This window comes from Leptopilina heterotoma, unplaced genomic scaffold (genome assembly GCF_015476425.1).
Source record: "Leptopilina heterotoma isolate Lh14 unplaced genomic scaffold, ASM1547642v1 Lhet_32, whole genome shotgun sequence".
In the NCBI taxonomy this organism is placed as follows: domain Eukaryota; kingdom Metazoa; phylum Arthropoda; class Insecta; order Hymenoptera; family Figitidae; genus Leptopilina; species Leptopilina heterotoma.
The window spans coordinates 1,395,874-1,416,696 of NW_025111017.1; the positions used below are offsets into that span (position 1 = coordinate 1,395,874).

The 20,823-nt window shown below is 23.0% G+C and overlaps 1 protein-coding gene across 3 annotated transcripts in view; it reads right to left on the reverse strand.

Annotated features, from left to right (window-relative positions):
* Positions 1–20,823, reverse strand: part of LOC122504838 — a 57,356-nt gene that overhangs the window by 10,224 nt on the left and 26,309 nt on the right. For 2 of the 3 annotated variants that reach the window (XM_043616119.1, XM_043616117.1), the window contains exons 11-17: positions 20,237–20,656; positions 20,057–20,157; positions 11,510–11,874; positions 11,324–11,416; positions 11,101–11,248; positions 2,687–3,095; positions 2,428–2,596 (exon numbers count right to left, since the gene is read on the reverse strand). In XM_043616119.1, the coding sequence (XP_043472054.1) occupies positions 2,428–2,596; positions 2,687–3,095; positions 11,101–11,248; positions 11,324–11,416; positions 11,510–11,874; positions 20,057–20,157; positions 20,237–20,656 (1,705 nt within the window). The remainder of the gene's footprint in view (positions 1–2,427; positions 2,597–2,686; positions 3,096–11,100; positions 11,249–11,323; positions 11,417–11,509; positions 11,875–20,056; positions 20,158–20,236; positions 20,657–20,823) is intronic. The other variant, XM_043616118.1, reaches the window with a different exon arrangement.

Below are 20,823 nucleotides of genomic sequence, written 5' to 3' on the forward strand. Positions count from 1 at the left end.
ATTCAATGATTTTCAATATCTATAGTTTTAATAAAATTTTTCAAAATAGTGACATTTTTTGAAGAATTTACTTATAATTGTATTAAAAATAATTGAAATCCTGTGAAGAATTTTATTAATTTATGAAAGTAATTGAATTCTTGCAATGAATTTTTTCAATTTTTTTTTTTAAATAATTGAAATAATGTAAAGAATCTTATTATTTATGAAAATAATTGAATTCCTGCATCGAATTTTATTACATTTTTTTAAATAATTGAATTCTTTTGAGAACTTTCATTAAAAAAGTAGATTGTGAAAATATTTGAATTTCAACGAAGAATTTCATTATATTCGTGAAATGTAATCAAATTCTTACAAAAAAATTAAGAGAATAATTCAATTTTTCTAGGAATTTACTTTAAATTGTATTTAAAAATAATTGAAACCATGTGAAGAATTTTATTATTTATGAAAATAATTGAATTGTTGCAACGAATTTTATTATAATTTTTGTAAATAATTTAATTTTTTTTTTTTTTTGAAAAATTTTATGGAAATTAAAATTTTTATAAGTTGTTGAATTTTAAACATTTTTGAATTTGAATGTTTTGAAGAATTTTAATTCCTATGGAAAAATAATAATTAAATACTTAGGGGAGAGTGGGGCAAACCGGACCCCCTAACGGTTTTTTGACTCTTGTAACTAAACGAATCAACCGATTTCATTTTTCGATGGCTTGTTTGAAAGATCATTTAATTGCGCAACTTTTTCCCAGAGACACCTATACTTTATCTTTTATTGTTTAGTTGCTGTGTTAACTTTAAAAAAATTCTGCAAACGGTCCGGTTTGCCCCACCCCCTGGGGTAAACCGGACCGTTTGGTTTTTTATTTATAATATTGCATTTACATAATCTACAATAATAAAAAACATAAAGAATCATGTAAACAATGGTTGTAGTAATGAAAATAATAATACGGGATTGAATTTTAATTGAATAAATATTTTTTTTAATAAAAAAATAAAAATGTTTGTCATTATCAGAGAAACAATATTAAAGGGTCCAATTCTCATTGGAAGACAATTATTTTTCATTGTAAGTAAATATTTTAATGAAAGAAACGTTTTATTTAAAAATAATTTTTATGAAACTTTAATTCAATGGAAATATCCTATGGCCGGTTTGCCCCACAGGCCCATTTTGAGAATAAATGTTTGTCAAAAAGAAACGCTTTGCAAATTCATCAAAGTTTTTGGTGGTAAATATTCCTGAGGTGTGTACCTTCAGAACCTAAGACCTAATATTTGGAAACATTACACGATTTCCTCAGAATTTCCTTAAGAAAACATTCGAAAAAGTGTAGAAAAAAACTAAAAAAAAAAACTTTTCCTCCCTTCGTCGCACAAACGCAAGCTAAAACTGCCAGATTGAAAAAATAAGGTATACTAAACATAGTTGTTTTAAATTTGTAAACAACACTTTTTCCAATTTCGACATTTCGGAAATATTGAGGGGGGTCCGGTTTACCCACCGGTCCGGTTTGCCCCACTCTCCCCTATTTAAAAATTTAGTTTTTGATGTTTGCAAATAATTTTACAATTTAAGAAATTCGTAAGTAAATGTAATAGAATGTTTTTTTGAGTATCTAATAATTTTTAGAGTGAATCAGAATATTCTTTATGGTCAGGGAAAAAGTGAAAATTTTGTCTGGAAATCAGAAAAGAGTCAGGGAAAAATAAAATTAAATATTTGTGGCAACCCTGAATTTTTTAAAATCTATACGATTGATTGTTCAGAATCGTAAGAAAAGCCTATAAAAAATTCGGCAATAAAAAATAATAATAAATGTGGAAGTAGTTGAATTTTTTAAGATTTCTATAGTAAAATTTGAACCAACAAAAAAACCTTGAAAATTTCCTAGAAAACTTGAAAAAACCGGGAAATAGACGTGAATTTTATTCACGAGTTTTGGTGGCCACCCTGATTAATTAATGTTATTAATAAAAGTGAAATTATATAAAACTTGTTACTTCAGGAATACTAAAATATGATTTCTAATGTACTTAAAAATTTTTTAAATGTTAAAAACTTTATTTTATAGCAACATATCGATTTTTTCATACTTTGTTATAAATGTAAATAAACAAAAATCGATAGAAATTTTAGTAACGAAGATTTAAAAAAAAATTTGTTTAATTTGAATTTTGGAGTTGCTGATCACGAATGAAGGTAGATACTAAAATCTTACGGATTCTGAAAGCTTAAAACTTGGGCAAGAGATAAGATTTAGCCAAAGTTTAAGTTATTGTATTATTTAATAATTTGGAGAACAAAATTCAATTATCGTTCGTTACTTTTAACAACTATTTCTCTGCGTGCAATAAGACAAGTGAATAAATAAGGGGTTAATGTATTATTAATTATTATTGATGCATATTACTCACTGAGGAGAGATATCCGACGTAGACAGAGAAGTTGTACTTCCTCCTAAACTTGAAGCTTCACTCAATTCATCTTTCTCTTCCAGCACAACATCATTCAAACTAACATCATTGTCATTTACCAAATCTTCTCTTGAGCCAGAGTAAAATGTTTTATCATTGTCATTCATAACTGTAAAAAAATATAAATGATTCTTTACTGAAAAGAATGTCCAACTTATTAAGAACAAGAATTCGTAAGTGAATGTAGAGCAATTTTTACCTATTGTATTATCAATATTTAATGGTCTGTTTGGTTCATTGTAGATCGAAACTGGAGGTGGTGGTGGCATATTCATGAATTGTTGTGGGTGCCTAACTTGCTGTTGCCAGTTGCCCATCATGTTCTGCCTTGGAAAGCCTTGATATCCATGATTCATTAGATACATAGGCGGCGGCGGGAATCTGGGATCCATTTGGGGTGGATAAATTCCCGGTCGTGGATGAGGTGGCGGAATATTTGACATGCGATGCACTATATGCCTATGTGAAATTTGAAAAGCTTGATGAACACTTTCAGCCAAAGGTATAGCTGGCTTTAGGAGAATTTGAGATATTTTCAAGTTGAAATCATCCAGGTGAGAGAATTCGGTTTTCGAATTTAGTAAATCAACCAATCTTTTATGTTCATTCTGCGAAAAAAAAGAATACACGTTTCAAAATGTACAACTTGTTCAAATATTTCCATAAATCAAATTTTTCCTGATAAAAACAGACTTCGGATAGACTTTAACGCAGGGCTCGAACTAGGTTCGTAAATTCTGTAAAGGTCCGTAAAAGTCAGTATTTTAAAAAAAACGTTCGTAAAATCCGAAATTTGTTTTAAAAATACTGAAAACTAATTTTATTTAACACCTTCTTAGAAAAATTTTTGGAACCAAGGCCACAATATCAATAAATTTATTTGACAAAAATTAAGGTCCTTGAAAACATTCTAAGTTTTAAAAAAGTACGAAAAATCCGTAAAGTGTACGATACAATTTGAAGAATTTTAGAGAAGTTACAAATTATTTGAGAAATTCAATTATCATCGAAAGGAAAATCGATTATCATCGAATAAAATTTTTCGCAGACACTCAATTGTGTTAAAAAATGTTTTTAAAATTCTAGTCAAAATTTCAATTATCTTTATACACGGAGAGACCCACATTCGTAAAAATTACTAAAAATGGTTGCAATGACCGGAAATAAGGGGACTTTTAGCATAATGTGCTACAGAATTAGATAAATTTACAAAAGAAATAGATAAATTTGCTACATTGAAATAGCAAGTTTTAATATTTTGTGTAAGAGTTGTAAATGTAGCAAAAATTGATTATAGTTTTCTCTAATTTAATTAGACAAAATCTGACAAATGAAAACATTTTCCACTAAAACCTACGATCCACTGTAGTAATTTTTGGTGAGCAAGTGTGGCTAGCGAGTGCAGTCATATGGCGCCTGCATTTCTATTGGTTGCTAACTTTGTCAATCTCCGTAAATGAGCCGATGCCATCCGATCATTGACAGTGACTATGTTTCGCGTATGCAAAATAAATTTGGATATTATCTACAATAATTAAATATAAAGTGAAACGTAGGTCGTTCGTTATCTCAGAAATTGACCATTATAAATTAATAAACTTTGCATTTATTCCTGTCCCAAGAACTATGTCTTATAATAAGTTGTTAAAAGTACACTGCTTTCTCGTAAGTGCTGTAAATTTTCATCATTCAATATATAAGGAAACAAAGATGTATGCTTTCAGTGAAATTCGTTGTCGTGCGTGCAGTTGTGTATTAGTGTATTAATTAACCGCGTCTATACATATAAGTGAAATAAACATGTGTGTGTCTTCAAATATTTATCCAACAAATATATAAGTGTGTGTGTGTGTGTGTGTGTGTGTGTGTGTCTGTGTATATAAAAATTCTTCCAGTTTGTCTCCATTAGTCAAGAATTGACGGGAAATCGGCGACAAAAATCCGTATTTTTTCTTTCACTCTTTCTTTCTGCATTTACAAACGACTGTAGTAATTTTACGTACACAATGCTTCTGAGTTTACTACAGTTGTTTGGAACTATTGGACGAAATAGTAAGAAACTTTGCTAATTTGGTGAACATTTGTCGGGATTAGTGACTTAGTGTAGAAAATAGTAAAAAATACAAAAAGTTCCCTTATTTCCGGTGGTTGCAATGTGAAAATAGTAAATTCTAGTGTGATTTTATACAAAAATTAGTAATCTCGGTCTCTCCGTGTAAATAACAAAATTTTTCTCGGAAATTCCATTATTTTCAAGAATTTATATAAAATTCTTAGCAAAATTTCAATTAGTTCAAAAAATTTTCCTCAATTCAATAAAAATGGTAGATATATTGAAAATCATTATTTTCAACATCTACTATTTTAATAAAATTTTCCAAAAGAATTCAATTCTTTAAAAAAAAGTTAATACAATTTTACGCAAACATTTGATTATTTCCATAAGTAATACAAATTTCACAGGAATTCAATTATTTATCAAAATTTCTTTCTTCTTGAAAATTATCAATTATTTTCAAAAAATTTTCCTCAATTCAATGATTTTCAATTCTACTATTTTAATGAAATTTTTTGAATTATTTTTAAAAATTATAGTCAAATTCATTGCAAGAATTCAATTATTAGTATTAATAATAAAATTCTTCTCAGAAAGTAAATTATTTTTAAAAAATTTCATAATATTAATTACAGGAATTCAATTATTTTCAAAAATAATAAAATTCTTTTTAGGAATTTAATCATGTTTATAAATAATTAAACTCATCGTAGAATTTCAATTATTTTTAATACAATTTTCATCGAATTCTTAGAAAAATGTAATTATTTTAAAAAATTTTATTAAAATTCATCGAAAGAATTTAATTATTTAAAAATTTGTTGATAAAATTCTTTATGAGAATTTAATTTTAAGAAACATTTAATTATTCAATAAATTAAAATTATTCTAAATAAATAAATTGAATTAAAATTTTCTAACAAGAATTGATTTAAAAATAAATTACAGTTTAAATTTTGATAATAATTGAATATTAAAAAATTAGTGTGAATCTTTAAAAATAATTGAATTTTAAAAAGGTTTTAAATTAAAATATTTCAAAGTTTGAATTTTTTGAACAAATTTTTTTTGAACAATTCTGTAGAACTAATTTTTTTAAAAATTTTAATTGATTTTTTTTTTTTTTTAAATTATTTGAAATCGAAATTACAAAATTCAAAATGGCGGATTAAATATGTCCGACAAATTAGTCGAATTTTTGAAAATAAATAATTAACATTATTTTAAAAAATTAAAAGCAATTATTTGAAAGAAATCAATTATCTTGATAAAGATCTAAATTCTTTCCAAAAATTCAATTATGTTAAAAATTTTTTTAATTTCTCGTCAAAATTGCAGTAACCTTTGTAAATAATAAAATTCTTCTATAAAATGCATTATTTTTAATAATTTTTGAAAAAATTCTTTGAGAATTTTCAAATTCATTTGTTAACAATTCAATTTTACAAAATTTCAATTATTCGTAAATTCTTCAATATTAAATATGTATTTTAAAAAATAAAAACTTTAAATAATTTCAAAAAAAATCCGCAATTAAAGTTTTTTAAAAAAAATTAACTCCACAGAATTGTAAGTTAAAAGTATGAAAAATTCAGGTTTTCAAAGATTTTAATTTGAAACATTTTCAAAATACAATTATTTCTAAAAATCTATGCTATAATGCTTTTAATATTAAATTATAATATAAAATTTTAACTGAAATCCATTTTTTTAAATTAATTTTTATTATAAAAGCCAACTAGAATTCAATTATTTAAATACAAAAAAACAATTTATTGAATAATTGCGTTTCTTAAAATTGAATTCTCATAAAGAATTTTATCATCAAATTTTTAAATAATTGAATTCTTTTGATGAATTTTAATAAAATTTGTAATAATAATTACATTCTTCGAGGAATTCGAATAAAATTGTATTAAAAATAATTCACGGTTGTCTTCAAGCACTTTTAGGTTTACCTAAAATGAGTCAAAATTGTGCTAACGCAGTTTTATCTGGAATCGGCGCAAGATTCCAAATTTTCATTTCCGAAAATCGTAGCTGATTCTTTTTTCGAAAAAAACCAAAAAAACATATATATATCACGGTGGTCTTCAAGCACTTTTAGGTTTACCTAAAATGAGTCAAAATTGTGCTAACGCAGTTTTATCGGGAATCGGCCCAAGATTCCAAATTTTCATTTCCGAAAATCGTAGCTGATTCTTTTTTCGAAAAAAACCAAAAAAACATATACAGTACGAAAACCTACCACGTCAGTCATATCCCATGAGTGGGAGTGAGACAGACTTATGCGATTCCCATACTTTCCTATGACTGACGGATAGCTTTTCTTACTGTATATATATGGGCAATTCCACGTGAGATTTTAGTCGACGTCTTGAAATCGACCAAAAATATTTTTTTTCTATTCTGTATCGAAAAAAACAGATACGTATTTTTTTATTTTTGTTTAATTGTCCAAATTTTCGAGTTATGAATTTTCGAAATTTTGGACTTGTAATTGTAGACCTATATTTAGTAGCTTATAAGTCTGAAAATATTGAGTTTAGGAAAAATTTGTCACAGAATGAAAGTTTTAGTTTTCTTTCGACTTTTAAGAAATGTAAACAAAAAATTTTTTTAAAATTTTTTATTAAAAAAAATTTTTTTTTTTTTTTATAAACAAATTAATTTTTTTTAACTTTAGCCCGGATTTTTTTTATTTCTTTTAAATTTATTTATTCCTTATAATATATAGAAGATTTTTCAAAAAGTCCCGAGGTGGGACTGATGTGTTGAATGAGTTTTAAAACATTTTCAAAAATCACTTGCAAGCATCACAGTGGGATTTTTTTACAATTAACTTTTTAAAACTGTCTACAGTGTATAATTTTAATCTATTTGAGAGTTCTTTTTTTAAATTAAAGGATCTACGCTGTATAGACAATTTTAGAAGTTAATTGTAAAAAAAAATCCCACTGTGATGATTGCAAGTAATTTTTGAAAATGTTTTAAAACTCATTCAACACATCAGTCCCACCTCTCGGGATTTTTTGGAAAATCTTCCTCTATATTATAAGGAATAAATAAATTTAAAAAAAATAAAAAAAATCCGGGCTAAAGTTAAAAAAAATTAATTTGTTTATAAAAAAAAAAAATTTTTTTTAATAAAAAATTTTAAAAAAATTTTTTGTTTACATTTCTTAAAAGTCGAAAGAAAACTAAAACTTTCATTCTGTGACAAATTTTTCCTAAACTCAATATTTTCGGACTTATAAGCTACTAAATATAGGTCTACAATTACAAGTCCAAAATTTCGAAAATTCATAACTCGAGAATTTGGACAATTAAACAAAAATAAAAAAATACGTATCTGTTTTTTTTCGATACAGAATAGAAAAAAAATATTTTTGGCCGATTTTAAGAGGTCGACTAAAACAGGGTGGCCACTTTTTTTGTAAAAAAAAATTCACGGTCATTTCCCGGTCCATTCCCGGTCATAAATTATTTTTCCCGGTCATAAATAATAACTCTGAAAATAAATTATTCAATGAAAGATTGAAAGAATTTCCTGATTTTTAGACAAAACTTTGACTTTTTCCCAAACCCTAAAAATATTTTAGTTTACTCTAAAAATAATTTTGAACTTAAATAGATTTTTTGAAATAAATATTTAATTATTATCCATTATTTTTCCATATAGTAGGTACTCAAATTTCAAAAAAAATTCAAATTTCAAATCCTTTAAATTTGAATAATTTTTAAGAATTGCTACTGCAACTTATTAAAAATTATTTTCAAAATTTCAATTCAATTATATTCTAGAAATAACTAAAATATTTCTAAAATCCACTTGTTTACAAGACAATTTCATGAAATTTTGAATAATTTGAAAATTTTTCAATTAAATATTACATATTTAAAAACATACACTACCGATGTACGGCTGCACACGCTCGGCCCAAAAACATACCAATCTTTAAGGCACGATTTTTTTGTAAATAAAAATGTCAGAAAATTAAAAAATATACCATTCGAAAGATTATTAAATTCTACGATTAATGATACATAACTGAAAATTTTAATAATTTATACAAAGATTGCAGCAATCGACAAATTTGACAAAAAAATTTTAAAAATACAATTTTTTTGGAAATTTTTTCAACCCCTGCACATTTTTCAAAAATTGCAGAAAAAATTTGAAACTTGTATAGGTGTGATCATTCAAGTCGCATCTTTAATTTAAGACCAAAAGAATTCAAAAATCTTAATCGGTTAGTGAGATATCATTATAAATGGACGAGCATTTTCAGCCAAAAACCGTTCAAAATCGACTAATTCAATGCATTTGTCAAAAAACATGCTCGGACGTTTATAATGATATATCACGAACCGAATAAGATTTTTAAACTCTTTTGGTCTTAAATTAAAGTAGAAATTTGAATGATCACACTTATATAAGTTTCAAATTTTTTCTACAATTTTTAAAAAATGTGCAGGGGTTGAAAAAATTTCCAAAAAAATTTTATTTTTTATATTGTTTTGTCAAATTTGTCGATTGCTGCAATCTTTGTATAAATTATTAAAATTTTCAGTTATGAACCATTAATCGTAGAATTTAATAATCTTTCGAATGGTATATTTGTTAATTTTCTGACATTTGTATTTACAAAAAAATCATGATTTAAAGATTGGTATGTTTTTGGGCCGTGCGTGTGCAGCCGTACCGATAATTCCCGACGGTAGTGTAACTAATTTGAAAAAATGTAAATAAAAATATTTTTAAAAACTGACTTATTCAGAATTTTTAATTAAAATCTTTTAAAATTCAACTTTTCTAAAACTTAAATTTGAAATTTTTTAAAATTCAATCTATAATAATTATTAATTTAACATTCTAAAATACAGAAAAGTTTGCTTATCAATAATTGCAAAAAAAAACTAATTGATATTAATGAAAAATACGGTTTTTTAAAATTTATTTTCTAAGAAAAGAAATTTTATTTATTTTTATTTACTTTATTTATTATTCAAAAATTCATTTTTATAAATTTTGTATCACTTTTGTTCTAATTAGTTCAAATTTTTAATAATTCTTATTTGTTTTGTTATAATATTAATTGCAAAAAAATTTTTAAATTGATTTATTTTTCATTATTTTATAGGATGTGAAATTTTTTCTCTTTGAAATTTTTTTGACAAATTTAATTAAAATTATATTTTGTTTAATTATTGTTAGAAATAGAAAGAATTTAAAATTAAATTTAATATTTTCTTTTTCTAAGTCTGTTATGTTGGACAACAAAATTCATAATTTTCTTATAAATTCTATAAATTGAATATTTTTATAGTACTTTTTATAAAATTCTCTGACAAAATATAAATAGATTTTATAGAAGATCATTCAATCTTTTTTAATGAAATATAGTTAATACCTAAGTCTTAAAATAAATATTTCTATTTTTTCTCACAAAGTAATGTGTGTTTTTAAAAAAAAAATTCCAAAATCCCGGTCAAGATCAAAATTCACTGTCATTTCCCGGTTTTTCCCTGTCCAAAAAAATTCACTGTCATTTCCCGGTTTTCCCGGTTTCCCGGTCCAGCGGCCACCCTGTAAAAGCTCACGTGGAATTGCCCATATATATATAATATATATATATATGTTTTTTTGGTTTTTTTCGAAAAAAGAATCAGCTACGATTTTCGGAAATGAAAATTTGGAATCTTGCGCCGATTCCAGATAAAACTGCGTTAGCACAATTTTGACTCATTTTAGGTAAACCTAAAAGTGCTTGAAGACCACCGTGAATTGAAATTGAAATTCTGCAATGAGTTTTATTATTTATGAAAATAATTGAATTCCTAAAAAGAATTTTATTATTTACGACAATAATTGAATCCCTGTAAAAATGTTATTATTTATGAAAATAATTAAAGGTTTTTGTAGAATTTTTTTTTTAAATAATTGAATTCTTTTGGAAAATTTTGTTAAAATAGTAGATATTAAAAATTATTAAATTAAGGAAAAATTTTTGAAAATAATTGAAAGTTTGCCAAGAATTTTATTAAAATTTTTGAAAATAATTGAAATTTTGGAGAAAAATTTAATTACAATTTCTAAAGATAATTGAAATTTTGACGATAATTTAAAAAAAATTTTGAACATAATTGAATTTCTGCGAAGAATTTTATTACTTTTGAAAATAATTGCATTTCTGCAATTATTTGTAATTTCTCTGAAATTCTCCAAATTATATCGTAGAATTTACGAACTTTTCATCCTTTTTCAATCAAATTACGGACTTTACGGATCTTTTTTCAAAGAAACGGACATTGTTCGAGCCCTGTTATTGTAAAAAATGTATTATAGTTATTGCAAAAATTCCTTTTTAACATTGTTACATATTACAAGAAGAGAATTAAACGATTCTTCCAAAGTATCAATTATCAAAGTTGATTTTTTCAACTGTATGTGGCGTCTTCCAAAATGTGAATTTTATTCAGGGAGACAGTTTCCAGACAACCAATTTTACAAAAATAAATGATTTTTATGGGACAACATAAATAAAACTTTTTACCTGTTGAGCAGTCATCACCTCTTGCATATTGGTCTTAACTTTATACCATTCTTGCATTTCAGGAAATAACTTTATTCGTAAAACATCATTTGCATATTTATTTACGCTATTAAAGACATGTATTGCTGTATTGCATTGCTCTATGTGACTGTAAAATAAAAAAAAGTTATGAAACATTTTATATGCAAACAATTTTTGATTTAAACACAAATGTTCAACTTACCCGTTTAATAAATTCCCATTAGCTTTCAATTGTTCATCAAGCCATTTTCTAAATAACATTTTTGTCCATTCTAAAGAAGATTCTCGTTCTTTCCTAAAATATTCAAAAAAAAAATATTATGTGGAATTACATAATTTACAGAACTTTGAATTGATTAAAAAAAATAATTAATTTTAAAAAAATTACTCTAAATCTGATGATCTGGACTGCAACTCTCCGGTTACTTTAATTTTATCGTTTTCGCTCTTCTCAAGCTCACATTTCAAATCTTCCTTTTCTTGAAGGACTGTCATCATATTTTCACGTAACTTAGCATAATCTTGAATTTGCGAGTTGTATCGAATTTTTAAATTTTCATTTTCGACTGATAACTTATTCCGCTCTTCTTCGTAACTTTTCACTATAATACCGTTATCATGGTACATTTGAGCAATTCTCTGCTCAGCAACATTTTTCTTTCTAGTTACTATATCTATTTGATTATTTAAATGTTTAATATGATCAACACACTGTTTATAAATAACGTCGTCCATATTTTTAATGTTGTCTAACTGCAAAAAGAAAGTAACATTTTGTATTATTGTATGTACTGTAATACCAAAATTCCCGACTTTTTTTTTCTCATCAAATTTAAATTTATTTGATTTCGAACATAAATAAATCTACAAATGGCTTCCAAAATTGTTATTACAGTTTTTATAAATGATTAAATTCTTTTGACGAATTTCTTTATATTTTTTGAAAATGATGTTTTTTTTAATTAATTATAATTAAAAATTTGGAAAATAATTGAATTTCAGAGAAGAATTTTATTATTTATAAAGATAATTGCAATTTTGACGAGAATTTTTAAAAAATATTTGAACATAAGTGAATTTTTGGAAAAAATTTTGATATTTATCAAGATAACTGATTTCTTTCAAAGAATTGCATTAAATTTTTTGAAATAATATTAAATATTTATTTTAAAAAATTCGATTAATTCGTCCAAAATTTTGAATACACCGTTTTGAATTTTGATTTCAAATAATTTCAGAAAAAATTCAAATAAACATTTTCCAAAAAATTAATTCTGCAAAATTGTTAGTTAAAATTGTAAAAATTCAAATTTTCAAAGATTTTAATTTGAAACATTTTTAAAATTCAATTATTTCTGAAAAAATTCATTCTATAATGCTTTTAATATTCAATTATTATCTAAAATTTTAACTGAAATTCATTTTTAAATTTATTTATTAAGAATAATTTAATTTATTGAATAATTAAATGTTTCTTCAAATTGAATTCTCACAATGAATTTTATTAACAAAATTTTTAAATAATTGAATTCTTTCGACGAATTTTAATAAAATTGTATTAAAAATAATCGAAATTCTGCGATAAGTTTTATTATTTAATAACATAATTGAATTTGTAGAAAGAATTTTTTTTATTTATGAAAATAATTGAATTCTTGTAATTCATTTTTTGTTTGCCTTATAAACTATTAAACTACCACGAATTCTAATACAAAACATTCAAAATTTTTTTCTATTAATTTCTGACCAGAATGAATTTTTTAATATTATTTAATTATTTCAAAAGTTTTAATGCAATTATTTTCAAAAATAACAAAATTCTTCACAAAGATTTAATTATTTTTAAGAATTATGAATAAAATTCTCTGCAAAATTCAATTATTTTTATAAATGACAATATATTCATCACAAGAATTTAATTATTTTCAAAAGTAATAAAATTCTGCGAAGAAATTCAATTACTTTTACAAATTTTAACGAATATCTCGTCAAAAATTCAATTATCTTTATAAATAGCAAAATTTTACGCCAAAAATTCAATTATTTTCAAAAATTTATAAAAATCTTTGCAAAAGTTCAATTATTTTCAAAAGTTTTTCGCATTTCAATAATTTTCAAATATTCACTATTTTCATAAAATTGATCAAAAAATTTAATTATTGAAAAAATATTTGATACGTTTCTACGAAGATTCAATTATTTTCATAAATAATAAAATTTCATTTAGGAATTCAATTATTTTCATCGCAGAATTTTAAATATTTTTAATCCAATTTTAAATAAATTTCTCGAAAAATGCAATTAATCTCAAAAAATTTTTTAAAACCCGACGAAAGAATTCAAATATAAGAAATATTCAATTATTCAATAAAATAATAAAATTCGTTGCAATGATTCAATTATTTTCATGAATAACTTTTAATTCATCGCAGAAAATCAATTATTTTCAAAAAATTTTAAATAATTGTGAAAAACAATTCAATTATCTTGATAAACAACAAAATTCTCCCCATAAAATCAATTATTTTAAGGAATTTTAATAAAATTCTTTTCCAAAATTCAATTATTTTCATAAGTATAAAAATTCTTCACAAGAATTCAATTCTTTTAAAAAGTAATAAAATACTTGTCAAAAATTAAATTATTTTCAAAACTTTTTTCAATTCTCGTTAAGAATTAAATTATCTTTATAAATAAATAGCGAAATTCTTCTCAATAATTATAAATATTTTCAAAAATTTTAATAAAATTCTTGGGAAAAATTTCAATTATTTAAACAAAATTTAATAAAATTCTTTGCATAAATTCAATTATTTTCATAAATTATTATTTAAATTTATTCTTCTCAGGAATTCGAGTATTTTTAAAAATTTTTATAAAATTCTTCAAAAAGTTTTCAATTATTTTCAAAAATTGTCATAAAATTCTTTAATATAATAAATTTCAGTAAAATTTTAATTAAATTCCTTAAAAGAAATTAATTATTTTCAAAAGTTATTAATAAAATTCTTCGTAAAAATTTCCAATATAGCATGGATTTTTAGAAATACATAATTGAATTTTGGATAGGATTCAAATTCAAATCTTTGGAAATCTAAATTTTTCGTACTTTTAACTAATAATTGATTTAAAGAAAATTTTAATTAAAAATTCTTGAAAATAATAATTGAATTTAAATGATGAAAATAATTTCGAAGAAGTTAGAGTAACAATATTCTTATATAAAATAATAATTTTATCCCTGGGTTGTTAATTCTTATAAAAACATGAAGAAATCGATTACTAATTGACTTCTTCATGTTTATAATAATATTCTTATAAGTTATTAAATTTTAAGATTTAAATATGAAATTTTTGAAAATCTCAATTTTAATGGAAAAATAATAATGATTGAATAATTATGATAAATAAAACAATTGTTTTCAAAGAATTAAATATTGTGAAAAATTGTATAAAAATTTTGTTAAATATTAGTTTTTTTCGAAAATGCTATTCTAAATTAATTGAATTCCTGTGGAAATCTTATTATTTATGAAAATAATTGAATTTCGAATATTTTTTTAAAATAATTGAATCATTTTAAAGAATTTGATTATAATTTTTTATTCTCAAAAAATAAACAGAAATATTAGCTTATTATTTATTAATTTTTTTTTAAAATGATGCAAAAATTTGTTATTGTAAAAAAAGTTATAAAAATTTTAAATTTTGAAAAATGATTTAAAGCGTTTCTTTAGTTCGTTATGAACTATCGATTTTCATAAATGTTTATACTTTTACAAAAAACTTTAAAAATTTTATTCCTGGTTCACGTGGTTTGACCGCATACAGAAAAGATTATATATTAAATAATGAATTTCTCACTTCTCTTACTTTTTTATATATAGATTACGTCTGTCATAAGCAGGTTGATATTTTATGAACAAATTTTAATCATTTTCAGTGAAGAGTTTTTCAGTGTTTACACAAAGCTAAATATTTGTTTGAAAAAACATTTTTGTTGCAAAATTTTAATGAATCACCACATACCTGATGTAATTCATATTATTATAAACATTTCTCAATAACTCTGTTATGTTGTACAAACACAGGGAAAGTATAAGTGAAAATTACCTATGGTTTTTTGTTTTTACGACAAAAAATTAGTTTTCTTAAAATTTAAGTCAACTTAATTTAAACACAAAAAAAGGAGTAATTGATATAATTTTTTTCTAAATTTTTATAAAATAAGTAGAATATTCAACAGAAAGCCAAATGACAATTTATTTAAAATTCTACATTAATGAAAACTTTCTAAATGCCAAATTTATATATAAACAAAAAATTAAAAATAAGAATAAGTCATTTTTTTTAACTAATACAGAAAATTATATTCAGGAAATGTCTATTGTTTTTGTATATTATAAAATAAAGTCTCAATATACCACCGTTGGGAAATGATAACTCACGTATTCACTTATTATGAATCACAAATCACGTCACGAGTAATAATTATTATCTTGTTTTTCATAATAATTACTAAATACTGAATTAAATGACATATTTTACTATTTATCGTATTTATATTTCATTAAAACCTAACCTTCAAAGCACTTTTTGAAATAATAAACTATTAATGAGATTTAATTGATAAACAATACAAGTGTAAAATATAAAAGAATTACATTTTTGTTTTTATAAAGAGTGTTGTTAGAAGATAAATCCAGTAATGAATAAATTTTTTGGTTTAACGTGTTATTATAATTTTTCTTTCCTGCTTTTTTAAAAACACACTTGAATCTTTTAAGGTGCGTTCATATTTTGTAAGGTAGCACCAAGGAACATAAGCATAGGCTGATTTTACAATGGCAGCATTTGCGTTGCGTTTTGTTAAGGTTTAGGGTGCGATCCCATGTGAGCAGAATACGTCGACCGAAAGCAGAAAATTATGAATGGAAAAGAGATAGGTAGATATTGTTGTTCTTTTCACTCTCATAATTTTCTGCTTTCGGTCGACGTATTCTGCTCACATGGGATCGCACCCTTAAAGGCCAACGTAGAATGAATACGGATACGAGAACAGAAAATGCAAAAGAAAATGACAGAAGTTGTCTGCGTCCTTTTCTTCCCAATGCCTCGTACCCGTAACCGTGTTCATTCTGCGTTGGCCTTCACCTTTGGAGGGCCGGTAAATTTGCACGAATTTTAGTAGTTTTTTATTATAAATAAAATTAAATAAAAAATCAATTCGACAAAAAGATTAGACAAAATAAATAGTGGTCACCCCGGCCCTCTCAAGGTTAAGCACAACTGCTTCCCGAACGCAAAGCATGAGTTAGAAAAGGACAGATATATATATTTATTGCTCTTTTGATTCCTAACTTTTTGAATGTTTTAAATTTTTAAATTAATGTACTGAAAATCATTTAATTCTTGCAAAGTATTTGTCAAAAAATTTGAAAATAATTTAATCCACTTCAAGAATTTTATCAACATTTCTTTAAATAATTGAATTCCTTCGAGAAAATGTAATTCAAATTGTTTTGAAAATAATTTAATTGTAAGCAAGATTTTTATTAAAATATTTTAAAATAATTGAATTGTTTTGAAGAATTCATTTCAATATTCTTGAAAATAGTGCAGTTTTTTAAAAATAATTTTTGAAAATTTTGAAAGTAATTGAATTTTATGAAGAACAGGACTCGGATCGTCTTTAAGACTCAAAAAAAGTCGCTTTAGTCGCATAAATTTACAACAAAAGTCACGAAAAGTCGCATAAAATTTCCGAAAAAGTCGAAAAAAAGTCGCATTAAATCTTAGAAAAAATAAAAAAAACGACAAAAAGAAAACACAAAATTGTCAAAAAATCACATTTCTCGACAACAGATACATTAATATCAAACAATCCGGAATAAAATTTTAAAAAATTTAATAAAATTCATAGCAAAATTTTAATTATGTATTATTAACATTTTTTTTTAAATTCTCTTTAAAATGTCAATTATTTTTATAAATAATAAAATTCTTCGCAGAAATTCAATTATTTAAAAGAAAATTTAATAAAACTCTTCTCTAAAATTCAATTATTTTCAAAAGTAATAAAATTCTTCGCAGAAATTCAATTATATTCAAAATTTTATAAATAATAAAATTCATCATAAAAATTTTATTATTTTCAAAAGTTCTGATAAAATTCTTTGCAAAATTCAATTATCTTAAAAAGTAAGAAAATTCTTTACAGAAATGAAATTATTTTCAAAATTTTTTTTTAAATTCTCCTCAAAATTTCAATTATGTTTATAAATATCAAAATTCTTCTGCAAAATTCAATTTCTTTTAAACATTTAAAAAAAAAATCTGTTTAAAATTTTAATTATCTTTGTGAATAATAAAATTCTTCTCTGAAATTCAATTATTTGCAAAAATTTTAAATAAAATTCTTATCAAAGGTTAAATTATCTTTATAAATAATGAAATTCATCCTGGAAATTTAATTATTTTCAAAAGTTTTGTTAAAATTCTTTGCAAAATTCAATTATCTTCAAAAAGTAAGAAAATTCTTGGCAGAAATTAAATTATTTTTCAATTTTTTTTTCAATTCTCCTCAAAATTTCAATTATTTTTATAAATATCAAAATTCTTCTGCAAAATTCAATTACTTTTAAACATTTTTAAAAACATCTGTTTAAAATTTCAATGATCTTTGAGAGTAATAAAATTCTTCTCTAAAATTCAATTATTTGCAAAATTTTTTTAAAAATTCTTGTTAAAATTTCAATTATCTTTATAAATAATAAAATTCATCCTAGAAATTAAATTATTTTAAATTTTTTTTTAAATTTCTCGTCAAAATTTTAATTATTTTCATAAATAATAAAATTCATCCTGGAAATTTAATTATTTTCAAAAGTTCTGTTAAAATTTTTTGCAAAATTCAATTATCTTCAAAAAGTAAGAAAATTTTTGGCAGAAATAAAATTATTTTCTAATTTCTTTTTAAATTCTCCTCAAAATTTCAATTATCTTAGTAAATATCAAAATTCTTCTGCACAATTCAATTACTTACTAATGTTTTATAAATTTGTTCCCAATAATTCATATATTTTTATAAAAAATAATTAAAAATTTCTTTTTACAAAGTCTTATAATATAAAATATAATGATTTTATCACTCGGTCATCTTTAATTATTATAAAACATGAAGACATCGATTGTTAAAATAAATGTATTTATTATTAATTGTAATTAACAATTTTCTTGTTAAATTATATATAAAATTATTCATAGAAAATTAAATTCTTTTAAACAATTTTAGTAGAATTTTTGTAAATAATAACATTTTTTTTTGTAAAATTTCATTAAATTTCGTAAAAATAATGTAAAATAATTGTAATTGAAAATTTTGAAAATAATTGAAATTTACAAATAATTTTATTGAAAAATTTTCAGAACATTTGAATTGTATAGAAAAATTTTGTTACAATTTTTTAAAATAATTGAACCTGTTAGAGAAATTTTATTGAAATTATTATCTTGAATATAATTGAATTATTTCCTAGAAATTTAGTTACAATTGCATTGAAAATATGTAAATTTCTCAGAAGAATTTTATTTATATTTACAAAAATAATAATTGAATTCTTACCAAAAATTTTACAATTTATAAAAATAATTGAATTGTTTCGAAGAATTTTATCTGAATTTTTTAAAATAATTGAATTTTTAAAGATACATATTTTATTAAAAATTTTGAAAATAATGATTTTTTTAAAAGAATTTCATCAAAATTGTTGAAAATAATTGAATTTAATTAGATAATATTTTTAAAAATAATTGTATTCTTTCGAGATATTTATTAAAATAATTGAATTGCTTTGAAAAATATTATTATTTATGAGAATAATGAAATTCTTGCGAAAAATTTTATTAAAATTTTTGAATAATAATAAACAAGAATATTTAATATTATGTACTTAATAAGTGAATTTTTTAAATTCATGGATTCTTACTTTGGTTAAAAATTATAGCAATAAAACCGTGTTTTTGATTTCGAATAATTCGTTTGAAATATAATAGTAATATTGGTATTAATATTAATATTATTAATAATAATAATAATAATAATAATAATAATAATAATAATAACTGTTTTTTTTTGTTATTATCATATTATTATTATTTCTTTAATTTAAAAGAACTGTCAAAACTCAAGTGAATCCGAAAAAGTTTAGAAAAAAGTGTCCGCCATATTGGATTCGCCATTTTAAATTTTTGAAAACTACCATCATATTCGTAATCAGCAACCCCAGAAACCTCCGAATAACCAGTTTTAACTGAATCAATTATGTTTAAAAAAATGTGCACTTGCTGTATATTATTTATTAAGAAGTCAACTTTGAACGCCATTTTGTTTTATTACTATATTTTAGGTTGGATATTTTTGAGGCAATATTTATACCTTTGAGACGTATTCCTTTGCTATAAATAATAAAAAAATTTGATTTCTAAAGAAAAATCTTTAAAAAATCGTGTTTTTTTATTAAATAATTGTAATTATGTAATTTGTTTATTTATGAATTCACAATATTTTTTATTGCATCACTCGAAAGGGCGGTTCCTGAGCTTTAAGAAATGTATATTGAAAAATTTTTATCACTCCGTTTTCATACCAACAATTTCTGACAAATTTCAGGTAAAATTTTTGTACATTTGGTCCTTAAAGGGTTAAGAATAGAATTTCCAAAATTTCGCGTCTTTACTCGTTTGAATTTCTAAAAGTTCGAATGTTTTCTTGTTTAAAATTCCTAAATGTTAGAATGTTTATTTGTTCAAAATTCGGTTTTCAAGCGAAACCGCATTCTACTAGAGTTATGACTTAAAATATAAATTGAATTTCAAGTGTCCATTTATATAAATATGCAAAAAAAAAATTTACTAAACCAAAAAAATAACTTACCACTTTATCAATATTATCAACAGCTTTAATGTTCTTGGGAGCATCATTCATATATGAAACATTTTCTTCCAGCTCAATTTTTGTTGATAAACTATCAACTGCTAAAAATTATTATTATTATTATAAATATTATTATTTTGAGATTATTTTTATAATATAAATCTTTACAATTAGACTCACATTTTCTCTTCTGTTGAAGTTTTCGATCAACGTCCTCAAAATAAGTCCTTAAAGTTTGACTTACTTCGTCTATAATTTCTCTTTTATTAAGATCTTTTTCAACATTTTCAATACTGTAGATTCCATTAGACTTTTCGCATACAAATTCCTGTTCGCACTGAGTAACATCGATATTTTTATTGAGATCTCTGACTGGTTCCTCTTCTTTAAATATAAAATCATCGAAATTTTTGTCATAGCCTTTGACCGATTCAGTTGCAGGATTTCTACCAAATATATATTTATCATTATCTGCCTGTGAAGAATAAGGAGTGCTTTTCATATATTCCATTTCAAAATTTTGAATTTTTGGTTCGATGAAAAGAGTATTTGCGTTGTCGTTTTGCTCTATTAGATTAAACAAACCGTCATAATCTTCGCCTGTAAATAAAGTTTAAAAAAATATTAAATCTTTTACATGCTTTGAGAAAACTAAAGAAATCTAAGTAAAATTAATTCTATTTTTTATTATTATATTATAAAATAAAAATAAAAAAAAAAAATTAATTAAGTTTGTATAAATAAACTAGCAAAAATAACATCATTCT